We start from the raw sequence: 25,887 nt of genomic DNA on the forward strand, positions 1-25,887 counted from the left end.
GTCTTTGGCAGGTGTGTGAAGATTTTGTTTTCTTTGGTGACTATTTTTAAAGTAGCTACATCATTTGTGTTGTATCTATAAGTCTGTTCCCCAAGGAGCTTCCTTGCTGGCTTAAAAGTTCTGTGTCATTGAATGCTTCAGGGAAATTTTGGAAGGGTTTGATGTCCTTGCAGTTATATGTAATTTTTTTTTTTTTAAGATTATCTTTAAATGACTTTATATGGACTGTATTTTTTACTTTAACCATTTAACTTTTTAAATTTTATTGAGGAATTAGGATAGGAATGCTCTTTATTTTACCTTCTGAAAATTTTAAAAGTATATTTTCCAGTGAGTTCTGTTTTAAATATCTCCTACCTATTCTTTTTTTTTTTTTTTGATTGTTTTCATCTTCTCAGTGTCCTTTCTTATTGTAATGTATTGGTCTTCTTTGCCCTCATTCTTCAATCTTTCAGTTTTGCAGAGAGCTCTGTTAATATAGGAAAGAGACATAAAACTCTTTATGCAAATTTCTCACAGCTGTGAAAAACTGTATAATTTGTTTCATTATTCAGGTGTCAAAGCAGTCATTTTTGTCTCTAGTATTTGTCTGAAATAGGACACTTATGGAACCATTTTTTGTTCCTTATGAGAGCTGCTTCTTCTTCCTGTGTTTTTTGTCTAATCCACGTACCCAGATTTTTTATATATATAAAAAGAAACAACTTAAATTTCATCTGTTATAAAATGCTAGGTTTAGTGTCCTACTGGTTTAGATGATTATTTTATTGGATTCTTAGAACATGAATTTAGAGCCAATTACAAATGGAGTTCCTAGATAAAGACATCAAACATTACAGATCTTTTAATAGAACAGTCAAAAATCGTGCATTTTCCTTTTTGCTCTTCTGATTACCATTGAAATATTTCCTATCTGTGCTTTTCATGCTGAGTAATCCTTAATTCTGCTGTGTTTGCAAACAAGTGGGTTTGTTTTAGTTTTTTCTATTTTTACAAGGTTGAATCTCTTACTATGCAACTGCTTTGTTCGGCTCTTGCTTCTTTAATTTTTTTTTTTTTTTAAATTTTAGTTTCAAAGAGAGCAATACCCTTTACTTTACAAACGCCTAATATTGAATAGTAAGGTAAATGACACTCTTAAATTACGTTTTTTCCCCTTGTGTTCCAAGGTAATAGATGCATGAAATCGTAAAACTAATAAATACTTTGAAAGTGTTAAAACTGAGTGTATTTTTAGATGTAGTATACGACTGTGTGAGAATAGAGATGTTGATTTCTTGTTTTTCCTTTGTTCCGGTAGTCATATAGATTCTTAAAGAAAATGAAAGTTTAAATGTTGGCAAATAAAAAAGGAAGAGTGTTAGCCAGACTAATTTTGAATTCACTGTGCTTTGAATGTTAACTCCATAATTTTGATTTCCAAGATTGAAAAATTGTAATAGATATATTCTTTTTCAAAATTTATTTCAACAAATACAATAAAATTGCATCTCGTTATTTTCATAAGTGACATGTATTCATATTATATGCACCAGAGGATTCAACAATGTGCCAAGTAATTTAGACATTTTTGGTGAATGTGAATACTGAGTATTTGTCTTGCCTGAGTCAAAATCAGCTCTGAGTCTCCTAAAAATTATGACTTGAATCATATTCTGGACTTCTGTTTTTCATGTTCTCACAAGTGTTTCATGGCATTGTTTAAAATATGAATTGGAATTTTACTTAAATTTACAAATTAGAGTCTGGCTTTTTTTTTTGATGGATGATTAATTCATGGAAGTGTGTCAGGTTGCATTTTCAGTTTGCCAGTAAGGCTGATGTAAAAATGTTGCACACGTCTTCTAGATGACAGAAAATAACATTGCAAAATCTGCCTAGCAATTTGAAGATGAAAATGACTGATTTTTTTTTCTTACAGTGTGATATTTCATAGGCAAGCTGATGAAGATACCTGAAAACTGCTTAATTAAAACTACTGATGATGTTATTTTAGGTGATAGAAAGACTCAATTATGCCACATAAAATATTACTTACTTGAAATAAAGGTATCATTGGAAACACTAATGGTTTTCAGACTGTCTTTATGGAATTACTGCTTTCCAAGATATGAATAATTAAGGAGTCTGCCTTTGATTCCTCTGTGTTGTATGGCATCCTGTATGGTGTCTTGATCTAGTTAATACAGTAACTGATTTCTACGCCTACTAGGCATAACAGATTTGGCAGATAACATTCTTTCACTATCAACTGTGCTCATGATTTGTTTCCATTTGAAAGCACTGTTTGTGTAAGCAACTTTTACTTGGAAAAAATAGTAATGGGCAAGTGGGTGAGTATTTTAAAAAGTAATCTGTGTTTGGAAAAAAACATATTTCAGTGTAGTAGAAAGATAATAACAGTATTTGCTGTTACAAATCCTCCATGACCACCTAAATTAATGATGAAGTATTTTTTGGATGTGGCAAATGTTAGAGCTTTTTTATTTTAAAAGACGAGAAGCCTATTCATCTTTTTTCTAAACACGATCACTTTTAAAGGAAGATGCCTTTAGAAGTTCACATTTATGTGCAGGAAATTTTTGTTAAAGCAAAAACCTGAAATAATGGTTATGTGAATTTTCAGAATGTTTATTGATAGCATAAATGTTTTGGTGAATGTTTAGCTCTATTCTGGTGATTTTTAAAAGGTGACTCCTGGACTATTAGTGCTATTAAAAAAAAAAAAAAAATCTTTCATGTTTTCTTTGGTCAGACTTTCTGGTTTAGTGTTAAATAAAACTATTTTTATTTTCAGATAACCCCCGATGTGGCTTGTGGAAATGCCAGCTCCAATACCTCTGCCGGAGGTCGGCTTATCTCCTTTGAAATTCCACAGAATACATCAATAAAGTAAGAATATGTGTAATGTGTGATGAAATAGAAAATGCTTTTATTTTAATTTGCCTGGATATTTTAGACAACAGTTTTTCAGATAGTCAGATTTGTCAAATGGCTAAAAGTATATGAGAGAACTTCAGACAGACATCAGGCATCTAGCAGTGCCACAACAACTCATTGCTTGGTATGCTTTCCCCCACATATTTAATGTTTTAGAAGATATAAGCATGTAAACTGTTTCTGGGCTATCGGAATGCATTAGAATTTAGGGCAGATTTGATAAAGATGTCAGTTTGGAGAAGAGAGGACATTTCCCTTCTTCATGCAGTGAACACATTTTTTCCCTCCTTTATTCTCAATCTGTACTTGCTGGAAGAAAATGTTACTGGTTACTATATAAATGCTGTATTTTGTGCATTTGTATTTGATTTCTGGATTATTGCTTTGGGTGTCATCAGCTGTGAAATTTTTGTGTATGTCCTGCAAACAACATTTCTCAAAAATTTGAATTTATTCTGTGTTGCTCACTTTTCAAACTCATGGCTTTTTGATCAAATATTTGCTTTGTTACTTTTACTTAACCAAACCTGATTTCCTGGAAAGATCTGATTCTGTCAGCTGGAATGAGACGTTTTCTTATTAGAAATTTTATTTCAAATAAAAAGCTGCCAACGTAGTTCTCTGGCTCACAGTTTTACTGCCATTTTAGACTTCAATTTTCCAAAAATAGCCTACTTTTCTCATACTGTCATCTTATCTTTCAGAATCCCAGCTTTCAGTTAAAAAAGGCCATGCTCGCAGGAAAAAACAAACTGATGCAAGCAGACAAGCTGCAGACAGTTTGGAGCAGTAACTGTTAAACGTGGGAGCTGTCCTACTCTTCCCACGGAACTTTGAATCGTGCTCATTCATGAGCGTTAAGCCTAAGTCAGGAAGAGATCTGTGAGTGTGGATGCTCTGGCTGACTGGAATCTGTAAGCAAACAAGTGTCTTTTCTTGAAATCAAGAATAAGCTGGCATTTGTGGATTCTACATCTGTATTTAAGGCCCTTCATGGCGGGACCTCATTTTAAAGGAGGTTTCAGAGGACACAGTCATTTTTGGTCATTTTTTTACACTATATATCTTTAGTGGTGTTTTACATTTGGGTAGATTAATTCAAGTCAATATCTGTCTTTATTTCATTGTATTTCCTGTGTTCAAGGCCCCAAGTAGCATCTCTGGTTCAATGGCTGTCTGTGAAAGGAAAATAATTTCAATTTAATAATTTTGTTTTGATTGTCAGGTGTGACCTAAACTGTGAAACTAGTTGCTATTTTGTTCTGAAAGTGAGATGGTCAGCTTTAGGAGTAGCGATGGGGGTTGTTCTTAACGAGGACACAAGATACTGCAAAAAAAATTGTTTCTTATGATGTCTAGTTGCAGTATTTTTCAACTTGTGTCAAAGATGATTACAAAACTTTGCATTTCTTGTTTTGAACTCAAATAAGAAGAGACAAGGGAGAAACTGCCTTGTGATTTTAGCAGGATTTAAACTATTTCATTACAGGAGATTGTGGAACAGAACTTCATCTCTGGGTGTTTGGAGGCCTGTTTTCTGCAGGAGAGAAGTACCAGTTTTCAGCAATTAGATGCAATTGTGTCTGAATTTTTGGAGGGTCGTTCAAACTCATTTGGGATTCATTCAGAGGAATTTAATGCAAATATTTGGGAACTTGACAGAAACATGTCAGGTTTTTATCTTTTCTCTATGGAGGTGAGTAGGGAAAAAAGTATCCTGAAAGAAACACTGACTGACATAGATACAGTGCTCCCTAGTGGAGCCAACAGGATGTATGCAATTGTAGATACTACTTTATCCAGTCTGTCAATATTCAGGAAGGCACCGTGGACTCAGTAACCTTGGGAGCATTACATGACTCATTTGATTTACAAGAATAAACTGTCCTGAACGTTCGATCTCGTATGTCAGACAAATGAGAATTTCTACCAGGATCCATCTCCTTGAATTGAACAAACATTGGATGCTCTTCAGTAAACAAGAGGTCTGGATGTACTTCAGCTGCAGAAAATGATGGCATTGTAGATGTAGAACAGAGGTACTATCCAAAAAGGCATGAATGCAAAGGCTGAGTAAAGGTGCTTTACTATTATGTGATGTTTACGTAAAACACTTCTTGGGCACTAAGATGGTGTCCTTCATGTATTAGAAATTGAGACACTGTATTATTAAATCTGCTATTACATATACTATTATGCAAATCTCACTGTTGAAGCATTTTTTATTTTTGTGGACATGCTAAAAAACTTCAGGTCTCTTCCTGATTCCATACTTGCTACTTTTAAATTTTCCTTCTTTGTTAATAATCTTTTGTTCTGCAGTGATGTACTTCCTAAGAACATCAATCTTCCTCAATGTAAATAGTCTTATAATTTCTTTTCTTAGAATAAGGCAAGATGCTACTGCTTCTCTTATCCTGCTATGGAAAGTCACAACCACTGGATTTAAACAGTGTTCACTGATTGATGGCAGAAGTGTCACTCTTCTCCAGGCACTGGGTGGACTTGTTCTCTCTGAAGAAATTCTTGCCTTAGGAAACAACTACTTTATTGGTGAGTAACACGGTGACTTTCTGTTTATCACATTTAGGTGACAGCCGATGGTTTACCCAACATTTAGAGAAACAAAGGCGTAATTGACTTAATTTGAGTGCTGCTGAAGTATCCATATGTTATTCTGGAACCTTGTTTTAGACATTGGTTCATTCAAAGCAGACAAATTCGTACACAGGTGACACCAGTCAGTTTAAAATCTAGATGGTGATTTTTGCCTGGTACCTTTAGATGATGCAATGTATTTTATATGTCTCTTTTAATCAGCTGTAAAGCTTTTGTTAAATGCTACAATAAATAGCTCTGAATGTTTGAGGTGTTTCTCTGTTCAGATATCGTATCATGGAATACTTTGTAAAGAAGCTTAAGTCTCTACACAGTAAACTTGGAAAAACATTCAAATATAATAGGAAATCTGATATTCTAACTATTCACTTGCACTACTTTTTCTCTTCTAGTTTTGTCTCTGTGGGTATGAAATCTTAGAAATATACTGTATGTTTCACTGGGCAATTAAATGTTAAGCATCTTTGTGGAAGGTGTGTAATGAAAATAGGCTGATATGCTATTTTTAAGTGTATGGGAAATAACACTGCTTTAATGCAGTATTTATGCATAGACACAATAGACTTAATTAAATTGAGCTTTCTGGGCAGATGGTTTATTATACCAATGACATGAAACCAAAGTCATTGTAATAACAGCATTTATTGTAATCTGCTTGAAATGCCGTATATCGTATAATGAAGTATAAGCTGCCACAAATTGTTATTCGGCAACTTGTCATGCTATTAAATGTAAAATTAAAAGCATTCTGATGCAGAAACATTGGGCCAAATTCCAAGTGTGTAGCTAATACAGAAAAAACCCCAAATGCAGTAGTGGTGCCACATTCTCTCCCTTCTGAGCTGTCACTTAGCAAAGATATTGCTTGAAGGCAATTTAATAATTTAATTACTGTCAGTAGTGGTTTCTATTAGTGCTATTTATTTTCTTAACATAATTTTCCAGTTTCATATATTTTCTTTATTATTTACTTCTGAGATATTTAGTTTTAGTTTCTTTTTTCTTTTAATCTAGTTTTGCAATTAATTTATCAGTTATAACTCTCCTTACGTGTCTTCCTCAGGAATAAATTTTTGCATTTGCCTTGTGGTAGTTAATGTACGATAAAAGTAAGTAAAAACTTGCTGAAGACAGGATAATTTGCACTCATGAAAGTACCTAAAGGCAGAGCTTGGTCTATAAGCTCCCAAATAGGGGGCCTAAGTTGCTCTGTGAAGGCTCCTATTGACTGTACACGCCATGCAGCACAGGCTATTAATTTAGATAACTAAAACGAAGATTGTCTTACTCTTCCATTGTTTGCCTTGTCCTACTTGTCTCTTTGTAGCTGTCTCGCTAGATCACAAGGTGAAAACATACCTTTTCCTCGATGAGTATAGAACAAGAATCTATATAGTTCATAAAAATTGTACTAATGATCTGGTTTATTTCATTCACTACAAGTTTTCTGAGACCTCTTATTTTAATTCCATGTGGTTTTTGATACTTTCTTTGATCTTTCTTCTTTATTTCCTGATAGTGAAATTCTCTGTAGAATTTCTTTGTTGTTGTAATGTGATTTATGTAAAGAACGTAAATCATAAGTGCGTATGCATGGAGCAGCAGGGAGTCTCCAATAACACAGTGATACATTCATGAATAGGAGCATCTGAGTGCTTAGTAAGGATGAGTGCAGATATAGTGCATTTGAATTTTTATAAATCCTATTCATTTTAGCAAATGGATGGATTACCTGTAGCGCTTTTGGTAGAAAATGAATATGAAGCATTCCCTCTGCCTATCTTTTAGTCCTGAGGCATTGCAACTCTATACTATGATATAATCAAGTAATGAGAAAACTGTTTTCTGGAATAAATTATTTTATGTAGCCTTAATTTAGTTATAGCTTTTTCCAGAATAATTTCCTTTTATTAAAACATTTGAGCAGAAAAATGGTGAAATACAAGGAATAGGGAAACTGAAACATGGATGAGTTTAAAAGTGTTTGTGACAAGCATTTATTGTAAGAAAGAGAAAACAGAGTAGCCTCTGGATTTTCTTCTCAATTGTATGGAAATATTCTGCTTACTTTCCATCATCAATTCTCATCCAATAAAGTGTAAGTCTTGGGGGTAAAACTTAAAGAGGAACTTGATAATTTAATGTGAAAACCACTGAATTTTATCCAAACTCAACTGAAATACATAATTCAGCTAAGGTCTATATAAAAATAATTAAATCTTTACTTTAAATTTGATCCAGATGTATAGAAATGGTCCGTGAATCTGACTCACTTCACTTTAAGTTTTTAGTTTTTAATAGTTTAGTTTTCAGTAAGATCAGATGAATAAATTTTACATATGTTTCTTGATATACACAACAAACTTATTCTAAGGTACAGTAAATTGGATAATTTTATATAAAAAATCAATAATGTAGCATGTGCTTTTATTGATGATATTTGAGCTAGAACAGTCATGGGGCCACAAGTTACTGTAGGATGCTATAAGCATAAAATCACACAGTAAGGCTGTGGACCATGCCAGTCAATATATTTATCCTATGTAATTTCCTCCTTCCCCCACTCTTTTTCTCTTCATTCAAATGAGTTTTTAAAGGATTCTTCTCTTAATTGGTGAATTCTGTACAATGCAGTTTTTTTGATCTTTTAAAAAACTTCTAATTAGACGTATAAAAGAAAAATGTGAAAGAACTGAGTGGTTTTATTCGGGCTTTTTTTGTGTGTGTCTTTTGATCTGTGTCTTATCTGAGTCGCTTCCCACTGTGTTGCCTCGAAGTTTTGTTACTCAGCAAGGTGCTTTAATTACCTCTAGCAAATCTTTCTGAATAAGATAGTTATGTCAAAGATAAAACAATTAGGGAAATGTTATTTATGTTACCTCATGGTGACCCAAGTTTAAAGTTCTTTAGACAAGATTGAAAAGACTCAAAAGTCAGCAGCAATTTACTGATTTGCTGGTCATGTGATTCAGAGCACAATGTCTAGAGGCTAGGAAGAATGCTGTGTCTGAGCTCTAAAAATAGGCACCTTGATCATAGTGCTGTTTACCCCAGAGACAGTACCTGCGCTGTATGAGAATGAAGGGTTTGAAGGAAGAAGAGTGTAACACAACAAAACGAAAAGGAGCTGTCTGTTTTCTGTATTGTGGTTTATAAAATGGGTACTGCATCTGCAAGCAGTCTTTTGCAGTGCAGGAAAAGAATTATGATGCTGTGATTATGCAGCATGATTAAGTTGTTAAATTACAGCATTTACCCCATTAAAATAAGCCCCAGTAGATGGGAAAGAGTACTAATTTTGAGACTGGCTTATACTTTCCTGTAACACGTTCTTAAACTGGCTGCTTTGTTTAGAGGATTTTTAAGGAGTTTGTCTTTAAGATTTGATACTACACACATGCCATCCTTGTAAAATAATTTATCATGTTTTATTAAAAACTATACTTATTGGCCAATGGAAAAAAGACCAAGAAATTTCAGGTTTTGAAGTGAAAAAGCCCCTGAAAGTACAGATTTGCTCGGTAGGTTGGGTGGTTTAGGTGTAGGATGAAGCACACAGCATATCTCAAGGTGCTGGTGGCTTTTAATGCCAGGTTACCACCAGACAAAGGTAATCATTAGATGGCTGATCTGTCCTACAAGCCAGCTGAACTGTTGATCTCTGCTCACTGTTTGCAACAAAAATGCTTCATTAAATGCCAAGAGAATTTCAAAAGTTTTATGCCCAAATTCAGGACTTTGAGAAAAAAAAATATTTTATTGAGGGCTTTTCTGAATAGCTGATATTTTTAATATCTATACAGAAAAATATTTATTCTCTGGAGTGCTATGTGTAGATATCGAGATTTGCCAGAGAAATAGTTGGAAAGTGAAGCAGGAGGGAATTAATAATATTTTTAAATAAGGGATGGCAGTTAAGGGGTCAGCATTTAAAACACATTAATTCATGGAAAGTCTGCCTTTTACTTAAATAGAGTTACAGCTTCATACTATTTGTCCCAATGTTCTTTGAAGTTAGAGAGATTCTTGTATAAGGTATCATATTTATAAAATGTCTCATCAGTATTTGTTTTCATTCAGGATCTTCATGCTAGCAATAATGGCACTAGAATACTTGAAAATGAGTAACTGCAGAAATGTACCTTGTTACAGTCACACACCTATTCTTCACTGCAATCTATCTTGAAAAATTGAAATCAGATGAAATACATTTTACAGGTCTGAAAAAATGAGATAAGAATACCCTGATGCACCGTCAGTTGGTGCATGAATCTTTCAGACTGAAGTTCTCATGAATGTTAATAGCTTGCAGCTAAGGATCTCTGTGGTGAGTTGAAAGTGCTTTTTGTCATGTGTTTTGGGGGGAATCTAATCCGCCCAACATTGTGCACTTCTCTCTTACAGGTGATAATATACTAGATTTGACAACACGTACAGGAACATGTATATCTTTTTCTGTATGAGTTTGTTGCAAGTGTGTAAGATTTACTAAATTGATTAAATAATATCTCTCTTGAAAAAATAATGCATCAACATTTTCCTTTAGAAAATAAAAAGGGCCCCTCTGAAGGACTTCAAAGGACATTTTCAGCTTGTATGGCAACTCTCTCAAAAAATCTGCCATTTGTTGCATGCGTCTTTTTTTATACAAACATGCAATCACACTCCGGAGGAAAACTGGAACACTGATTCTGAAAACACAGTCTGCTATCAAAATAGTGAAAAAACCAAAACCAACACATAACAAAAGCATTAATTTTTATTTTTTTAATACTCACATTTTAGAAGTTTTATAGTGACTGTATATCATCTGTTTCTTCATAAGTCAGTTAATTTGGTGCTAAATTACACCTGTGGATGTGAGATCTATAGTCGGTTGTAATTTCACACAGTTTCCAATCTACTGGGTAAACTGGTATAGGTATACCTATACTGGTATACAGTTAGCAATTTATATTTAAAAGTCCAATTCTGCTAGTAATAAAAACCACCATAGCTTTTTTTGTTGTTGTTGTTGTTGGATGAATTTGGAAATTGGGTAATAAAATTGCATATTGTATGATTATTGCTTCAGCTTTGAGGTGTTTCTTTTGAGATTTTGGGCATAATGAAGAGCATGGAGTTGGCAGTGCTGACTCTGCATGCAGCCTATTCCCTTCTTATTTTCCAAGAACATAAAAAAAATACAATTATGTTTTCGGGTTTTTATTACGGTTATTAGGATATTAACGCTGTTGACAAAACCAGCTTCTCATCTGCTTCCATGCTAAAATGTTGAAAAAATTGCTTTTCTGCCTTGGTGTGCCCACTGCGGAGGCTGCAATGATGGGAGATATTTCAGAAAAATACTAAAACGGATAGTTAGGTATTAGTATTTTGCCTCCATATCCCCATAGGTAATATGATAGAAAAGTTTGTATATCTATAGTTGCTAAAAAATGCTTGGAAAGAGCTTGAATTTACTTGCTTTTTGATTCTGTGCTTTATTTAGCACTTCCATTATACAGCTTAAAATACAGCTTTCATGAGATATTACTACATTAGTTTTTTAGTTTATTGTCTGCTTTTAAAATAGGAGGAAGAAATTTATATGCAAAATTGCTATTTCTCAGATAAGACAGAAATTTTAACATTTAATATTAATTAATATTTTTCTCTGAATAGAAAATAAATAATTCACCATAATCTCTAAATTCTAATGTTTATTTTCATCACAGCAAACTGATGTAGAGCAGGTGTGTAATCTGGTTTTCTGCAAGATGTCCAGCCCATTAGATCAATACAGTTTTAACTAACTGGTTTAAACTATAATTATAAAGTATTTCAAAAGTATTTCCTTAAATTTGGTAGTTGTACAGACCCACTTGAAAATGGATGCTATAGCATCTTTATGGGGAGGTGAATACTGATGCTATTCAAATGCCAGCCCCTATAAGGCAGCTTGCTTGAATTGCAAAAAACTTTTTGAAGTTTTGCTTAAAAAGGAAAATTAATGCTTGGTTCCTCAAGGACAATAAATCTGTTGCATTTTAAAGTGTGTGAACCATGTGTATATACATATAGAAAATACAGTATTTTTCTATCCAAAATGCTCTTCTGCCATGCTAATGCAAGAAAGTATTTTCTTTAATATCTCTGCTTGGAGCAGTTATTTGCTCTCTTTATGCTCTTTGGGTTATTTAATGAATTTCCTTTGCAACATCTCATTATATATTAACAAGTTGTCACCACTAATATGACTATATTGAACAGGCAAAATGCAACCCAGTGTACAAAATACTATCTTAAAAAAAAATAATCTAGAGAGATAACTTGAAACGTCAGTCTGATTTTTCTACCTCTTTTTATCTGGCTGTAGAATTTCAGATTAAGAGGCAAGTTGTAACTGTGTCTTTTGGATGGTGTGTTTTGTGTTGTTACATGACTTTAAAACACACACGAATTTCCACTGAAAGAAAGCAGTTTCACAGAATCACAGAATTGACTAGGTTGGAAAAGACCTTGAAGATCATCCAGTCCAACCATTAACCTAACACTGACGGTTCCCAACTACACCAGATCCCTCAGCGCTATGTCGACCCGACTCTTGAACCCCTCCAGGGATGGGGACTCCACCACCTCCCTGGGCAGCTCATTCCAATGCCCAGCATCCCATCCTGTAAAGAAATGCTTCCTAATATCTAGTCTAAACCTTCCCTGGCACAACTTGAGACCATTCCCTCTTGCTGCATGTTGAAATTGGTTTTACTTATGCAAAATTGAAATAGGACAATTTTATTTCATAATAGGACATGTGTGAATTGAATTCACGGAGAGCCATGTAATCAAGTTACTCTAGACCCACGTGTCAGCTGAGCATCTGTGTGAGCTCCTAGCCCATGGCATATGTGCAGTCGTTTGGTTTAACCCCCTTCCACTCTGGACTAAATTAAATCCCTTTCCCTTGCACATGCCGCAGTCGGAGTGTTTGTGCAGTTCTTGCTGCTCAGCCGACATGCCGTAAGGTGTGTGTGTGACTGTTTAGTTACATTTGTGCAAGTCAGCCTTTCTGGTGAGGGAATTTGTTGACAACTGCTCCAGTTAATGGGATTTTCGGTTTTATGTGTGCAGTTTCCCTGGAAGGGCCCTGTTGTAGGCAATATTGAGTATGGCAAACACTTCCCTGGGGCATAAGAGCTAACCTTGCAGAAAATGGCCTTTTGATAATCAATAACAGCAGCAGAAGTGCGAATGAAGTGTTAATTTCCATGACTTTAGTAAAAGATGGCCTTATAAGGCAAAAAGTTAAGCATTCAGCTGAAATCCAAACCATTCTGAAGAATGCTATTAGTCTATATAGGGAAGAGTATCTTTATAAATATGATAAAACTCAAGATACTGCCCTTCATGGTCAAGTTACAGGTAGCTCATCTCACGTATAAGTAGATGTAAACATTAAACTATTTACTGTTCTTATACATTGTATTATGTTTTAAATTAGCATCTAAATAATTTTTACTCTTTAGAGTTGTCTTTAATCAGTAAATTATTAAAAATTAATTTTTATTCACTGCTACTTCTAGTAAGTAACAGTGGGAAATTAGTTTTCTAGTCTAACTTTGAAGGTTCATCTGCTCAAATTTGTAATGCTTGGTGAAATACCTTTTGTTTATTTCTTTATTTCCAAGATTTGTCTTTCTTCAAATGTGACTTTTGTGACCAATTCACAGTCAAGATATTTACATTCAGTTGATCACATGGTTGTTTACACTGTGAGATCTTCAACAGACTGCCTAACCTGATCTGTAAAATAAGGCTACTAATGCATAATTTAAAGGAAAATGTGAGGCACGTTTTAGTAACACTTGTAAAATGCATTGAGATCTTCAGCTTGTGGTGTAACATGCTGTACAGTTTATCTAAAAGTAGGGTAGCCACTTGTAAGTCTTTAAGTTGAACCAGTCACTAGAGATAAATCCTAGCCAACCTTGCCATCCAATTTACCACAGCTCCCCTTATCACAGTCCCAGCTATGTCATTTGTACTCCACCACACTTAACTGCTTTTGTCAAGTGTGGTATCAGAGATAATAGTGGTCAGCATTTGTGCCCAGAATAGTTCACCAGCAGCTTGGCAGCATTGTTGAGATGCTGATAAATAAGCACATAATGGGGGAATTGTCACACGGGAAATCTATTAGGAGATTAGTCTTGTCACCCTTTGCTGGGCTTTCACTGTTATTTTGGACAGTAAGCAGAGTCCTTGAGGCCGTGATGAGGGTCCCACTCTAAGCTACTGTCACATCTCTGTAATAAGCTGTATGCAAGTGGTGTCGTAAGTGTAAGTGTTCTTGCTAGGTGACTATTTCATAGTCCTATCATGGGTTTTGGTCCAGTCAGGCTATGAAGTTGGGTAATAGTTTTGTAATACTGAAATTCAGAAATTGCCATTTGTTATGGAGGAAATGTAATGGAACATGTGTTTGGGGAATTTTTTCTCTGCTAAGTGAATCCAACTGGTTTACTCAGTTTATAAATACATTTTAACTGTCAGTCCTGCAAAATTGAGCTCCAGCTTGGAAGTCAAGCTGTGTGCTATTTCTTCCCAAACTTTCAGTAATAATTTTCTGACACCCATATTTTGCTTCTGTTACACCTGTGTAACACTGTCATTGTCAATCTGCTGCTGATAGAATTGCAGTAAAGATACTGAGAATATAACGAGCAGCAGCACATTTATCTTTTTCACTGGAACGGCGGTTATGTCTGGGAAGAAAGTATATGTTGGATTTTCAGACACCAGGATGAGTTTTCAGTGTTGGTAGTAAAGGAAGCAAGCATATCTATTTTTAAACTGAATGTCACTGATATCAATTTGGAGAAGAAAAAAAAATGCAATGTGAAGTTTTACAGTCACTTATCAACAACAACAAAAATTCTTTAAATTGCTGTTTCATGTGAATTTTTGAAAAATAGCATATTTGAAACAGTTCTTGAGCTGCTTCTCACTAAAATCTATATGTATTTTCAAAAGCAGTATCTGACCAAGTCTTCTATAACAAAGCACAAGTAAACATGCTGATCTACATAGAATTTGGGAGAGTTGTACCACTTATAAATAGTGCTATTTGTGGACAAAATAGCAGTTTTGTTATCACAGCTGTATTTTTGTATCCCCAGATGCTCTGTTGCCTAGCAGTATCATTAGAGAGTGATCTCAGATGTTCTGTACAAGTATCCTATGGTACTGATGGCACAGAAGTACTGCATCAAAGATTGCAAATATCATTGACTACCTTTTTGTCACTTCTTGTTTTCTACTTATGTATGATAATCATCCTAAGGCAAAGTAGGAAAGGATTCCTGACCCATTTTTTTCAATTTCTGAAGAACAGTATTAGTGTCAGGGCCCTGAGGGTATTGATAGGCCTTAATGACCCTCACCATTAGGGTCATGGAAAAGGTGATAAATGATTGTCTATTTTTAAATCAAAAGCATGCTTCTACTATTTCAACATGTACAGGGAAATTTGCACAATCAAGTGTATCATGAGAACATCTTGTTATGCGTTTTCATTTGTTAGAAATGAGTTGAATATGACTTTCATGAATGAGTGGAAGGATTGAGCTCTCTTAGATTTGCTACATGAATAACCACTACTTGAGATTGTGATATACAGTGCCATAAGAGGGAACTTGGTTTGTAGTGTTAAGCTGAATTTACTACTTTATGCTTAGATCCAAAAAGGCACATAATCATTGTGGCAATTAATATAGACCCCTGTGGTGGTCTTCATAGTCTTGAATGTTATCTATAACAATATGACACATGAACAGTATGAGTATTATGGACATGAAAATCTTCAGATAAAATCTGGACATGAAAAATTTTAGGAGAAAGGGCTAGAATTAAAATCTCCTTTTGTCTTTTTTTTTTTTCTGGTGAGTACTGTAATCAAAATTTAGTTGTCTTTTTTTCCTGGCTTCCTTTTTAAAAAATTATTCTTATGTCTGCAAAGTTCAGTGTCCACAAAAGAAAAGATTGAGCATATTGACCACTCCTGTTTAGCTTGCTGGATAACATTTTCCTTGTGATGTGAGAGATGTAGTCAAACGGAAAGTTCCTCTTGGATCTTTTGCACTTTAGGTTAATTCTGTGATTTTCCATTATCTGTGGATGAACTAGCAGACATGCTTATGTAGCTTCTATCCTGGACCACAAAGGCACATGGTTCAATATACTCTGATAGCAGCTGTATTGTTTCTGGAAGCTGAAATCACGTGTGGAAGTATTATAGCTTCATTATGTTACTACATGACATGACATGAAGATGTGGTGCAGGTACACACAATACCACTGCTTTGCTCCTGAAGGACTGATACTATCTGGTTTTCTTCCATCTGTATATATCCTCATTTTCCATTTTTCAAATAACGAATAACTGACTGTACTGTACACTGGGAATGAGGTGGAGAAATTTCATCACCTTATTCTGGGCCCTTTTTTGGTTTCCTACCCATTTTGACTTACCAGTGCCCTTAGTTCTGTATACTGTGCAGGGAAGCTGTAGGCACTTTGTGTCTTTGAGAACTCCACCGCTTTGCAAAATGTTGAAGTTGGCTACTGACCCCAAAAGCTTTTGGTGTGGGAAAGTGTTGAGAGAGACGAGAACAGATGGAAACTGATAGACATCCCACTGCTGTCTCATTTCCTTGGGAAACCAGGCTAAAAATAAGTTGAAAACTTGCAGACTGATGCTTCACTGTGAGAGCCCAAATGCCTTGGCAGTATTCTCTCTCATCCAAGAAACCTTTAGGTGGACTCAAAGACCTATACTTTTGTGAAATGGACCTTTTAATGTAGGGAACTGTTATTGCATTTCTGCTGTAAAATGGTAATCTTTTGTTTCAACCATAGGTGAATATATGTTGGAATACACATATTCACTGTGCAGAATACAGAGAAATACGTTTGGGCCAACTGCAATATGCAAGAGTGTTTGTGTGTGTAATAGCATTGGGTGCATACCAAGAGCTAGTTATGATTTGTAGTTCAGTTTTACGCCTCCCATTAACATTATATGTAGTAGGATAACGTTCTGAGTTGGTGGCCTATTAGCTTCAGTCTTCTTTATATTGGCAGCTGGCTATGGACCAGCTTGCTGACCTCAGTCTGCTGTGCATAGAAAGAAGGTATGGTTCAGAAATGGGGCTTGTGAATGAAGCAAATCAGTTTGTGTAGTCTAGATAATCTGCAGTCAATCAGTTAACGTTTGTGTAGTAGTAATCTGAATGGCATGATACGGTCTTCCGAAAGCACCTGGACACAATGATGACACCTGTCATTTTTTATTTTGACTTTATTCTTTTTTTTTTTTTTTTTTTTTTTTTTCTTAACTTTCCTGACATGAGAGAAACAGGAGCATACGTACTTTGTGCTTCTAGGTGTCCGTAGGTGAAGTTACCAGGGTGGAATAAGCTATAGTGTGTTTTACCATGCATACTGCCAAAGAAATCATGCAGACATTTCTCAGGCTACCAAATGTGTGTGCACAAAACTTGAAAATGCCTGCACTGCAATCTAAATGACTACTGCCATCATATTATGATTTATTAGGCTTTAAAATAGATTCCGTAATATTACTGTAAATAGCTCAACCGTGAATTCTTCAACTTAAAAGGCTCTGATGTCATTATGTTTTAACTAGCTTTAGAAAACCAGCAACGTTAAAGGAACAAAATTACATTTTGTTATAAACAGCTGTAATGTTTTTCTCCAGACCTTAGATGAAGGGAGCTGTAAACATGCTTCTGAAATGATTCTGCTACCTAGAATTTAAAAATAGAACTTAAAACTCACTCTAGTTCAGTTGCTATTATGGGAATTGGAGAAGGAATTAATTGAAGTGCTGTGACCTGAGTTAAGCATGGAGTCGTATTTAGATGATCAGACAAGCTGCTTCTAGCCTTAAAACCTAGAGATCTCAAAGTTGTATGCAACTTTTATAGAGTGCAGATAAATAGCTGTGGTTTTATTTTTCTAGTCTTTGGAAATTAGATGAGATAATTAGAAATTACAGGAAAATATGTGGCATTCCAGTGAGAATAATGTGGTGGGTTTGGGTTTTTTTTTTTCAGTGGTTTGCCTAAGGGCTTTTGATACCAAAATAGTAACAAGATTCAAAGTACAAAGAAGGTTGATTTAATATTCCTTTAGGGAATTGTCCTGAAGAATATGTAACAATCTGCTTCAGACAAGCAAATGTGAACCCAAGGACATTTTCTAAATACCACATTCTTCCAAGCATTCACATATAATTGCATGACTGCCAGTGACAATTGCATTCAGTTGTTAAAGGAAATAATTTTGGCTGAATCTTTGAACAGATGGGTAAAAATGGAGTGTGTATTAAGGCCAGAATAAATTGGCTTGCTTTGAAGAGGTCAGCAGATTACAGTAATCTTCACTAGCCAAAACAGACCATTAGACATTTGGAACTATACCCAATACAATTTTTATTTTGTTTTAATCTGATCTTTTAGAATGTTTAGCTAACTTGTAGAGACTATACTGAAGCCGATGATACCTATATTGAACATGAGATTTTCCTGCTTTGAAAATATGGTCTAGGGATCGTTGTTCCTAGCACAGACAACTAATTGTTTAAAGGATGCAGCATTTTAAAAAGTGAAGTCTAAAAATTAAGAACAAAGAATGGGTCTTCCATATGATTTTCTATGGAATTTGTAGAATTAGTCATGCTTGACACTTTCATATGCAGAATATAGTTAATGTTTAGCAGCTGTTCCATGAAGAGAATTCACCTGAAGTTCAGTGCTTCGTGAAACTTTGGTTTATTGCTGTTAATTATAAATATTATCTTGTACTAATTTTTTTTCGCCTGACTAAATATTGTGTTATCTCCAGCCTATAATGCAAGAGGCTAGACTGGATATTTGAAATTCCTTTGAGGTTTAGGCTGTAAATGGATTCTAGATCTTAAAGCGGAAAATATTAGAGAAAACATTGTCATACACTTCCTGCATCTGTTTACAGCCATTCCTTTTAAAATTAAAGATATTTAGATTTTAAAAAGCATTCATTTTTACTTAAATACTCTCTCTATTAATTTCTAAAGAGAAGTATAATCCTGCAATGGTTCTTTGTCTATAGCTTTCCATACTGATACTACAAAGTCTTAGACCCTTAGGAGTCTACTTACATAAAGGATAATGGAGTTAAATTTAAGTTTGACAATTTATGGAAGGATCTCAGGGGGTTTTTTAACATATATTCTGCATACACTATACTAAACCCACAGTTTTTGTGTCACTGCACATTTATTCTGCTACAAGCTTGCAGAACAAAACAGCTAACTAATGTCACACACGGAAGGTGTGGAACCCAGGAGTCTAATCACTGCAGTGGAACAATGTAGTTCAAGCACAAGCGTAGTACAGGAGTAGGTTATATGTATTTTGACATGAACTCTGACTTGATTATGTATGTCAAGGGCTGTGTATGTGCCTCATTTTATCTCTCCTGCTGTCATTTATTTTTTCCCCAGATGTATCTGTTAGAAACATGGCTGACAGGGATGTTGGTATGCTCCAGTGTGTTTTAATTCCATACAATTGCAGGTGCTAGCCAGAGATGTGTGCATTTTCCTCTTCCTTGTCACAGGTTCCCATTTTCATGTTTTGTTCATCTGGTCTATCATCTTATAGAGTGATCAGATCAAAAATTCATTATTATTTGTAGTGCAGAATACAAAGAAATGCTGCCAAGTTGTGTATGTATGTTGCAAACTTCATAAAAGGTAAAGCCAAAGGGATTGTCTATTTATTACCAATGTAACGCAGTTTATGATCTGTGATTTTTAACTCTGAAATAACTTTTAGAAATCCATTTTAACATTTTTCTCCACTGAATTTGATTTTAATATTCCTTGTCATTAAAAAACTTAAGGAAATACATTTTTAACTTACAGGCAAAAGCATTTGATTATTTGAGACCTAAAAAATAATAGCAGAATAGAGTTCACTAACCTGCCTTCCTTTTGTTAACCAGTATAGTGAGTGTTTCTAAACTACATTCCAATTTGTATTTACATGCATTAAATTTAGATAGGTGTGTATGAAATATGAGTAGTGATGTTCTTAGTTGACAGTTTATTTCAAATCAGTTTTATTTGTTTATATAGCAGTAGAGCATTAATATGTATTCACAGTTTTACTCATATGGTAAGAATTTTTTTTTTTTTTAAGGTTTTTTGAATGACTCGGTTACTAAGTGCATTGTGGCCCTACGCTTGACTGTGATAGTGAAAGTCAGTACCTGCATGCCTGTGGGAAGCCATTCAGATGACTTCCAGTGTTCGGGGAAAGGAAAATGTATCACCAAACCAGATGAGGTAAGGTGAGCTTATCAAGACTTTCCTGCAGTGTGGAAATTCCATGACGATATAAATACACGGTAAACTGTACTTGCTGTTCTGAGTGTATGCATACCTTGCTGCTGTGTAATAAACTTCTAAAGCTCAGAGATGTTACTAAATAATAACAATATATTTATTTGCTATTCCTAAAAATCAAACACTTAAAGTAAAAAAACAACTGATATGAGATGCAGATTCATACCCTGCCCTGGCAATAAAACCAATTATTCAAATCAAGTATAAGGTAATGTGTACTACATCTTACTGTCACTATAAAAGAATATTTCTTTATGAGATGAGGAGCATGTAGTGGGCACTTGGGATCCCTAATCTCTAGACCAGTGTGTTCCAGTTTGTCTCCAACCTTCTTTTGTTTTTAGTTTTGAGTTAATCTAGTATTTATCTCTCCACACCTCAGTAACTGCTCACTGAGAAATCACTGATCAGTGGAACAGAATTATCTGAGCATAATTATGAGAAGAAAGAGAATGGAGTAATTTGGTAATGCTTGGAAGTTTTCCTGTATGGCTTTCTCCTTTACTTAATACTACACTAAGAGATTACAATGGTGACAGTAATTCCACTGGCCACTGTGAATTTTTTTTTGTGATCTAGTAATGTGAGAAAATAAGAACCAAAAGTGTTAAATTTGCAGTCTGTATACTGCTTTTACAAAATCAGTATGGCCTTCTGTGAATGAGATCCTGTGTTCTCTGTTACCTTCTATATGTGTTGATTTTATTTCATGAATTAAGTCATTTACAGCACAAATATGCACTGTTAATCTTTGGTTTTATTAATACTCATTTGGGAGATAAAAGCAGTAGTAACTGTTGAGTAAATATTAACAGCTGTGAGCCTGCTGTGAGCACAGAAAATCTGGCATATTTAGGGAATTCACTGTTAGTTCATCTGCTACCATTTTCTGATTTAAATTCTTAAAAGCATGTTTGATAGAAAAATGACGTTTTGAAATATAACAACAATAATTAAATTGCTACAGTAATCTATGTACGCATGGCAGTGCTAACATCTGGAATAATTATCTATTTTATTTCTCATAAATGAAATTTTAAAATGCTTGAGGTAATGTGTGAACACAATTATTGCAAGATGCATTTAGAAATGCTACTCTACCATACCAACCGGCTGGTATCCAAATAAATTATTCATTCAGATACAGCGTCCTATTTCATAGTCCAGTTTAGATTTTTCACTTTACTATATTTAACATTTTTATTTTATAAATTCAGCATCTTGAATTTATGTAAATAATATGTTCAACTTTACTGTAGGTAACGGCATATCAAAATGTCTTCTTTTTAATTTTTTTGTCAAGTGAAAGTTTCTCTGTTTTTATGACTAATTTCTTTCTCTTATTGCATGTCATATGTCACAAAATAAAAATAAATTACTTCCTATATCTATACAGAAACATTAATCCTTTTCTATATTAAGGAAAATGTATATATGGCCTTTAATAGTTATCTATGTTTTAGAAATCCTTGAGACATGACAAGTAAAATAAAATAATCTTTAAAAAGAAAGACAAATGGGCTTCATGGCAAGAAAGAGGAGCTATTATGTCATGCAAAAAAAGGATAAATCAGTACCTGTACATCCCCACCTGTAATCTTGACATCAAAAATTTTATATGTTAAAACTAAACAGTGATAAATGAACCCCCCCTCATGCACATGTAGTGTGTTGCTTTCCCTGCAAGATGAATAGAAAAATTTAGGGTTGTTCATATCTTTCCACCTATTCTTTCTTTGAACCTGAGATTAATAACAGGAAAATTTATTGAGGTAGTGTTTTTGATGTAACGTGCACTAGGCTGTAGTTAAGCAACACCCCTGTGGCTGAAGCTGTGGGACACAGAAATCATGTTGAAGTCTGTTTCTGAAGAGGCGTCTATCAATTCATGGTAGTCAGAGAACTGGAATTAGCAGGCTTCTCAATATCTCTTCAAATAAAATTTTAACTTCAGAAACGTAATTGCTTTTAGTTTCACTGTCACAAACCGCTCCTGAATTTTCTAGAGCTTGAATAAATGAAGAATGTCCCCAGTGATCCTCTCGAGTGCCATCAAACCTGTGTCAGGTAGCCTGTTGGGCTGCGGTAACTCACTAAAAACCTCAGATACAGTGTTTCCAAATGTAGATAATTTATGTCCAGCTTCCTACTCCAGGGAGAATAAAAATGTCATGTTGTCTATTCATCCACAGTGTTGGTTTTTTTTAAATCTGTCAGTTTTCCTTACTCTTTAGCCTATTAGTTGCATAAGAGAACTTCAGCCAGGAAACTGATTCAGGCCCAGCATAAGCAACATAGGTAAAAATAGAAGGTGCGTATTTCATTAAGCAGGATGTTTTTGTCATTTTTTAACTCGTCTTAGGTGAGATATGCCCTAAAATATCTTGATGATTTCCCTAACGATGGAGCAAACAATTGCCAAAATTACATGCTTGACAGGCACCAACGGTTGCATCAGTTTCCCACAAGATGCATCTTCTTCACTTCTTTTTGCAGAACTGAAATTTAAAATTTTCTTTAGGTTTATAACACACCCTTTGTGATTTGCAGTTTGGTTTTATCTATAATTCATTCTGGTTTGCACAATCTAGTCTTACAGGATGCAGAGCAACTTACAAGAATGCATAAAAGGCCTAATACCGTGGACAAGCTAAGAGCTCTGCTGACTCTAGTCATTGCTTCTAGTGCCAAGAAGATTAATGATTGTCTTTGTGGTTTTATGTACATCATAGTTTTATTCCAAATCTAGTTTAATGTAAAAGAATGTAGTAACACATCTGCTTAATGGGAAAGTTAAATGTAATTAACAATCTGCAGTGATACAAGTGCAGTGGCGTACTGTTATCTATGGAGTACGTAAAACTATAAACAGATGAATTCTGGTCTAACCTGCAAGTTTTGGACAGTTTTTACTCATTCCTTACTGATACATAACTCAGCTTCTCCTCAGCTAGCTGCTTTTTATACTGTGTGGGTATGAAAAGGAAAGTTGTAATGGCAGAGTTTCTTTTTCAATCATCGTTGCTTTTTGAAAAGAACATAAAATTCACCACTTTGAACAAAGTTCTGTGAAGTGAGGTGATACTGAGTCAAAGCGATGCCTTTTCCTTCCTTTGTATGAACTTTGTACCTCTGCTTTGCTGCCATGCTTGCAATTCTTCTACAATGGAAGCAGGAATGTGTCAGAAGGATAATACTGGTCTTGGCATCATCACAATATAAATACCACTTTCACATTCATATACTCAGCTTTACACCAGAATTAGTTATCCTCAAACCAGTTAGCTGTGAATGGAAGAGATAAATCTTAGTATTAATCTAAAGGGAGAGATTTGTTTGGTGTGAATTTCTGATTCTATGTAGAATTTTAAAGTGAACTTTGCCCATCCGTTGGATTTGAGCATCACAATTTTGGTTACATACCAGGATTAAATGATTTCTTTCACAGATTTCTCTGTTCCATAGCCTCAGCTCTCCCACATAAAATATGTAAGAGCTGACTGTGTAAATATGAAATCTTATTGTTAGATTTGGAACCCTTAAGATTTACACAAATATGACTGGCCTCTGCCTGCACTGAGAAATAACATATTGAACGGAATAGCAGTGATTTCCACGTTTTCTACATTAGCTAGAAGCTTGGGGTAGATCCACTTGATTATATTTATAGAAAGGCTAATTATAAATAATCCTCATTATACCTAAAGGCATGCTCTGTTGCATAGGAATTTAGTTTCCTAAGTACAATGTACTCCTAAACACAAAACATGTAATTATCATAGAGCAATGTTTTGCTCAAATATTATAGTAACTCACTGTGAGTTGTAATTAATACTGAAAGTCTTTCTCAGCAAGAGAAAGAATAGACATTATTTTTTTCCGGTCATTTTAACAGCTTCTTTACTATAGTTACAAAAAGAAAAAAGCTGAGCTTATATGGTATCTCTAGGCTGAAATTTAGAATCTGATAAGCACATGATTACTCTGCTTACTTAAAACAAGAAGAAACGACTATATTCCAACTAGATTTATAATCTCATACTTACATATTGGATAATATCAAATTATTTTAAATAATTTATTGCCATTCAAAATGATATATTACAGATTTGCACTCCTACAGTCAGGTAATATACACAGATGAACTGTCTATTGATAGTAGATTGTTTTGGAATTCTTAGATAATGACTTTAACACTAGCATTATGGCAGTTTGTAGCTTCTTGACTTAGTTTTCCTCAAATATGCTAGTACATGTCATCTAGTGAGGAAAAAAAAATTAATAGTATCATTGGGAAAAGTGAAGATGACATGCCTAATAAAAGCGATGACACCTAATCTGCTCTACAGAGTAACTTGTCTGCATCTCAGAACTGTTACCTGTCATTAAACATTTCAGTCTGAAGTGTTACAATGCTCTTCTTTTGCTGCTTTCAAAACCCATTTTGTTAACTACACTTTGTGGTAAATTGATCTCTCTAACATGCAGAAAGATGTTAATATTATCTGAGCTTTTCTTAACTTTCTATTTCGTTAATAATGTTGAGGCCATGTCTGATTGTTGCATTGTTTAAATATATTAATACTTACTTTATAATGATCAGTTTCCATTGCTTCAAAATGAGATTTTAGTGCAGGCCATGGTGGTTTTGTCTGTGTGGACAGTACAGACATTCCCTTCTTCTCCAATGAATGGTTCAGGTAACGACATGACAAGTATGTCTTACTGTTAGATCTAGCATAAACCAGCCGTGAACCTGAGCCTGCCTAACAAACATAATACCTCTCTGTTCTGACAGATGATAACTTTGATGGGATGTTATAATTCTTGGATCTCTTGCTTAGGGATGTCTTTAGCGTCAGATAGACGTAGGTAAGCCTGTTCTCAATTCCAGTGCATACACAAAGACCAGAAACATTTAAATGAGATCAAGACTCTGATCTCTTTAAATAACACAGAGTCTAGCTACAGTGCCTGTATCTTTCCACATGTTCTACTCATGTCAATTTTAAGAAAAAATACCTTTTTTTTTTTTCATAGTGCAATATCTCACTTTGTTCATCCAGAAGAGGTGAGTTACTCTATGAGACAGGCAGCAACCTTGATTTTGTATTGTCTAAACTCAACACTCCATTCCAAGAATGATAATAAACACTTTAAGTCAATAACATAATTTAGTATCAGTAAGAGAACAGCTGTGAAGGATGATGCAGGCAAAATGTTTACGTGCACTATTTACCTGAGTCCTGATGCAATATATGCACAATTGTACTGCATAACTCCATTGATATGAGATATTGAAGACAACACTAATTTTGAACAACTGATCACCATTGTCTTTAGGGACCAAAGTGATCCCTGTGCTGATGTGTTTTCCACCAATGCTATATGGAAATGTGGAAATACTTACTGTGTGTTTTGTTAGTTGTTTAGTTCTTAAATAAAAGTTATTATCTGTTTCACTCTGATAGCTACTTTCCTGTGCAGCTCATGAATTATCCTCAAAGCAAGTTGCTGTGCTGTGGGATTATAGTAATTTTGACTGTGTTTTGCTTGCCTGTGTTTTCTTTCTGTTGAACTACAGCCTTGTTTGGAAACCTGTCATTGCTAATGTGTGAGATATTCAGAGCTGTTTTGTGAAGAGGCTTGGGTAAATACCAGAACATGTATAGATGTACACTTATCGAAGACTTCTGGCACTCCTGATAAATAGTATATCCATCATTTTGAGTTTTGAACACGTATAGTATTAATCCTTGCTTAAACTCTGCCACAGTAATATTTGTAAGGAAGAATGAAATCTGAGTTTTAATGAGTGAAGTTTTTTACTTGTATGAAGATGATTATGTTCTTTTCCACTTAGGTCACAGCTGTCT

The 25,887-nt window shown here is 34.6% G+C and overlaps 1 protein-coding gene across 1 annotated transcript in view; it reads left to right on the top strand.

The window, feature by feature from the left end:
• Positions 1–25,887, top strand: part of DNER (delta/notch like EGF repeat containing) — a 93,164-nt gene that overhangs the window by 19,847 nt on the left and 47,430 nt on the right. Inside the window, exons 3-5 of the mRNA XM_026854999.1 lie at positions 2,798–2,892; positions 5,327–5,493; positions 19,806–19,951. Of these exons, the coding sequence (XP_026710800.1) occupies positions 2,798–2,892; positions 5,327–5,493; positions 19,806–19,951 (408 nt within the window). The remainder of the gene's footprint in view (positions 1–2,797; positions 2,893–5,326; positions 5,494–19,805; positions 19,952–25,887) is intronic.

The sequence above is a fragment of the Athene cunicularia genome (genome assembly GCF_003259725.1).
Source record: "Athene cunicularia isolate RWA chromosome 9 unlocalized genomic scaffold, athCun1 chr9_part1, whole genome shotgun sequence".
Taxonomy (NCBI): domain Eukaryota; kingdom Metazoa; phylum Chordata; class Aves; order Strigiformes; family Strigidae; genus Athene; species Athene cunicularia.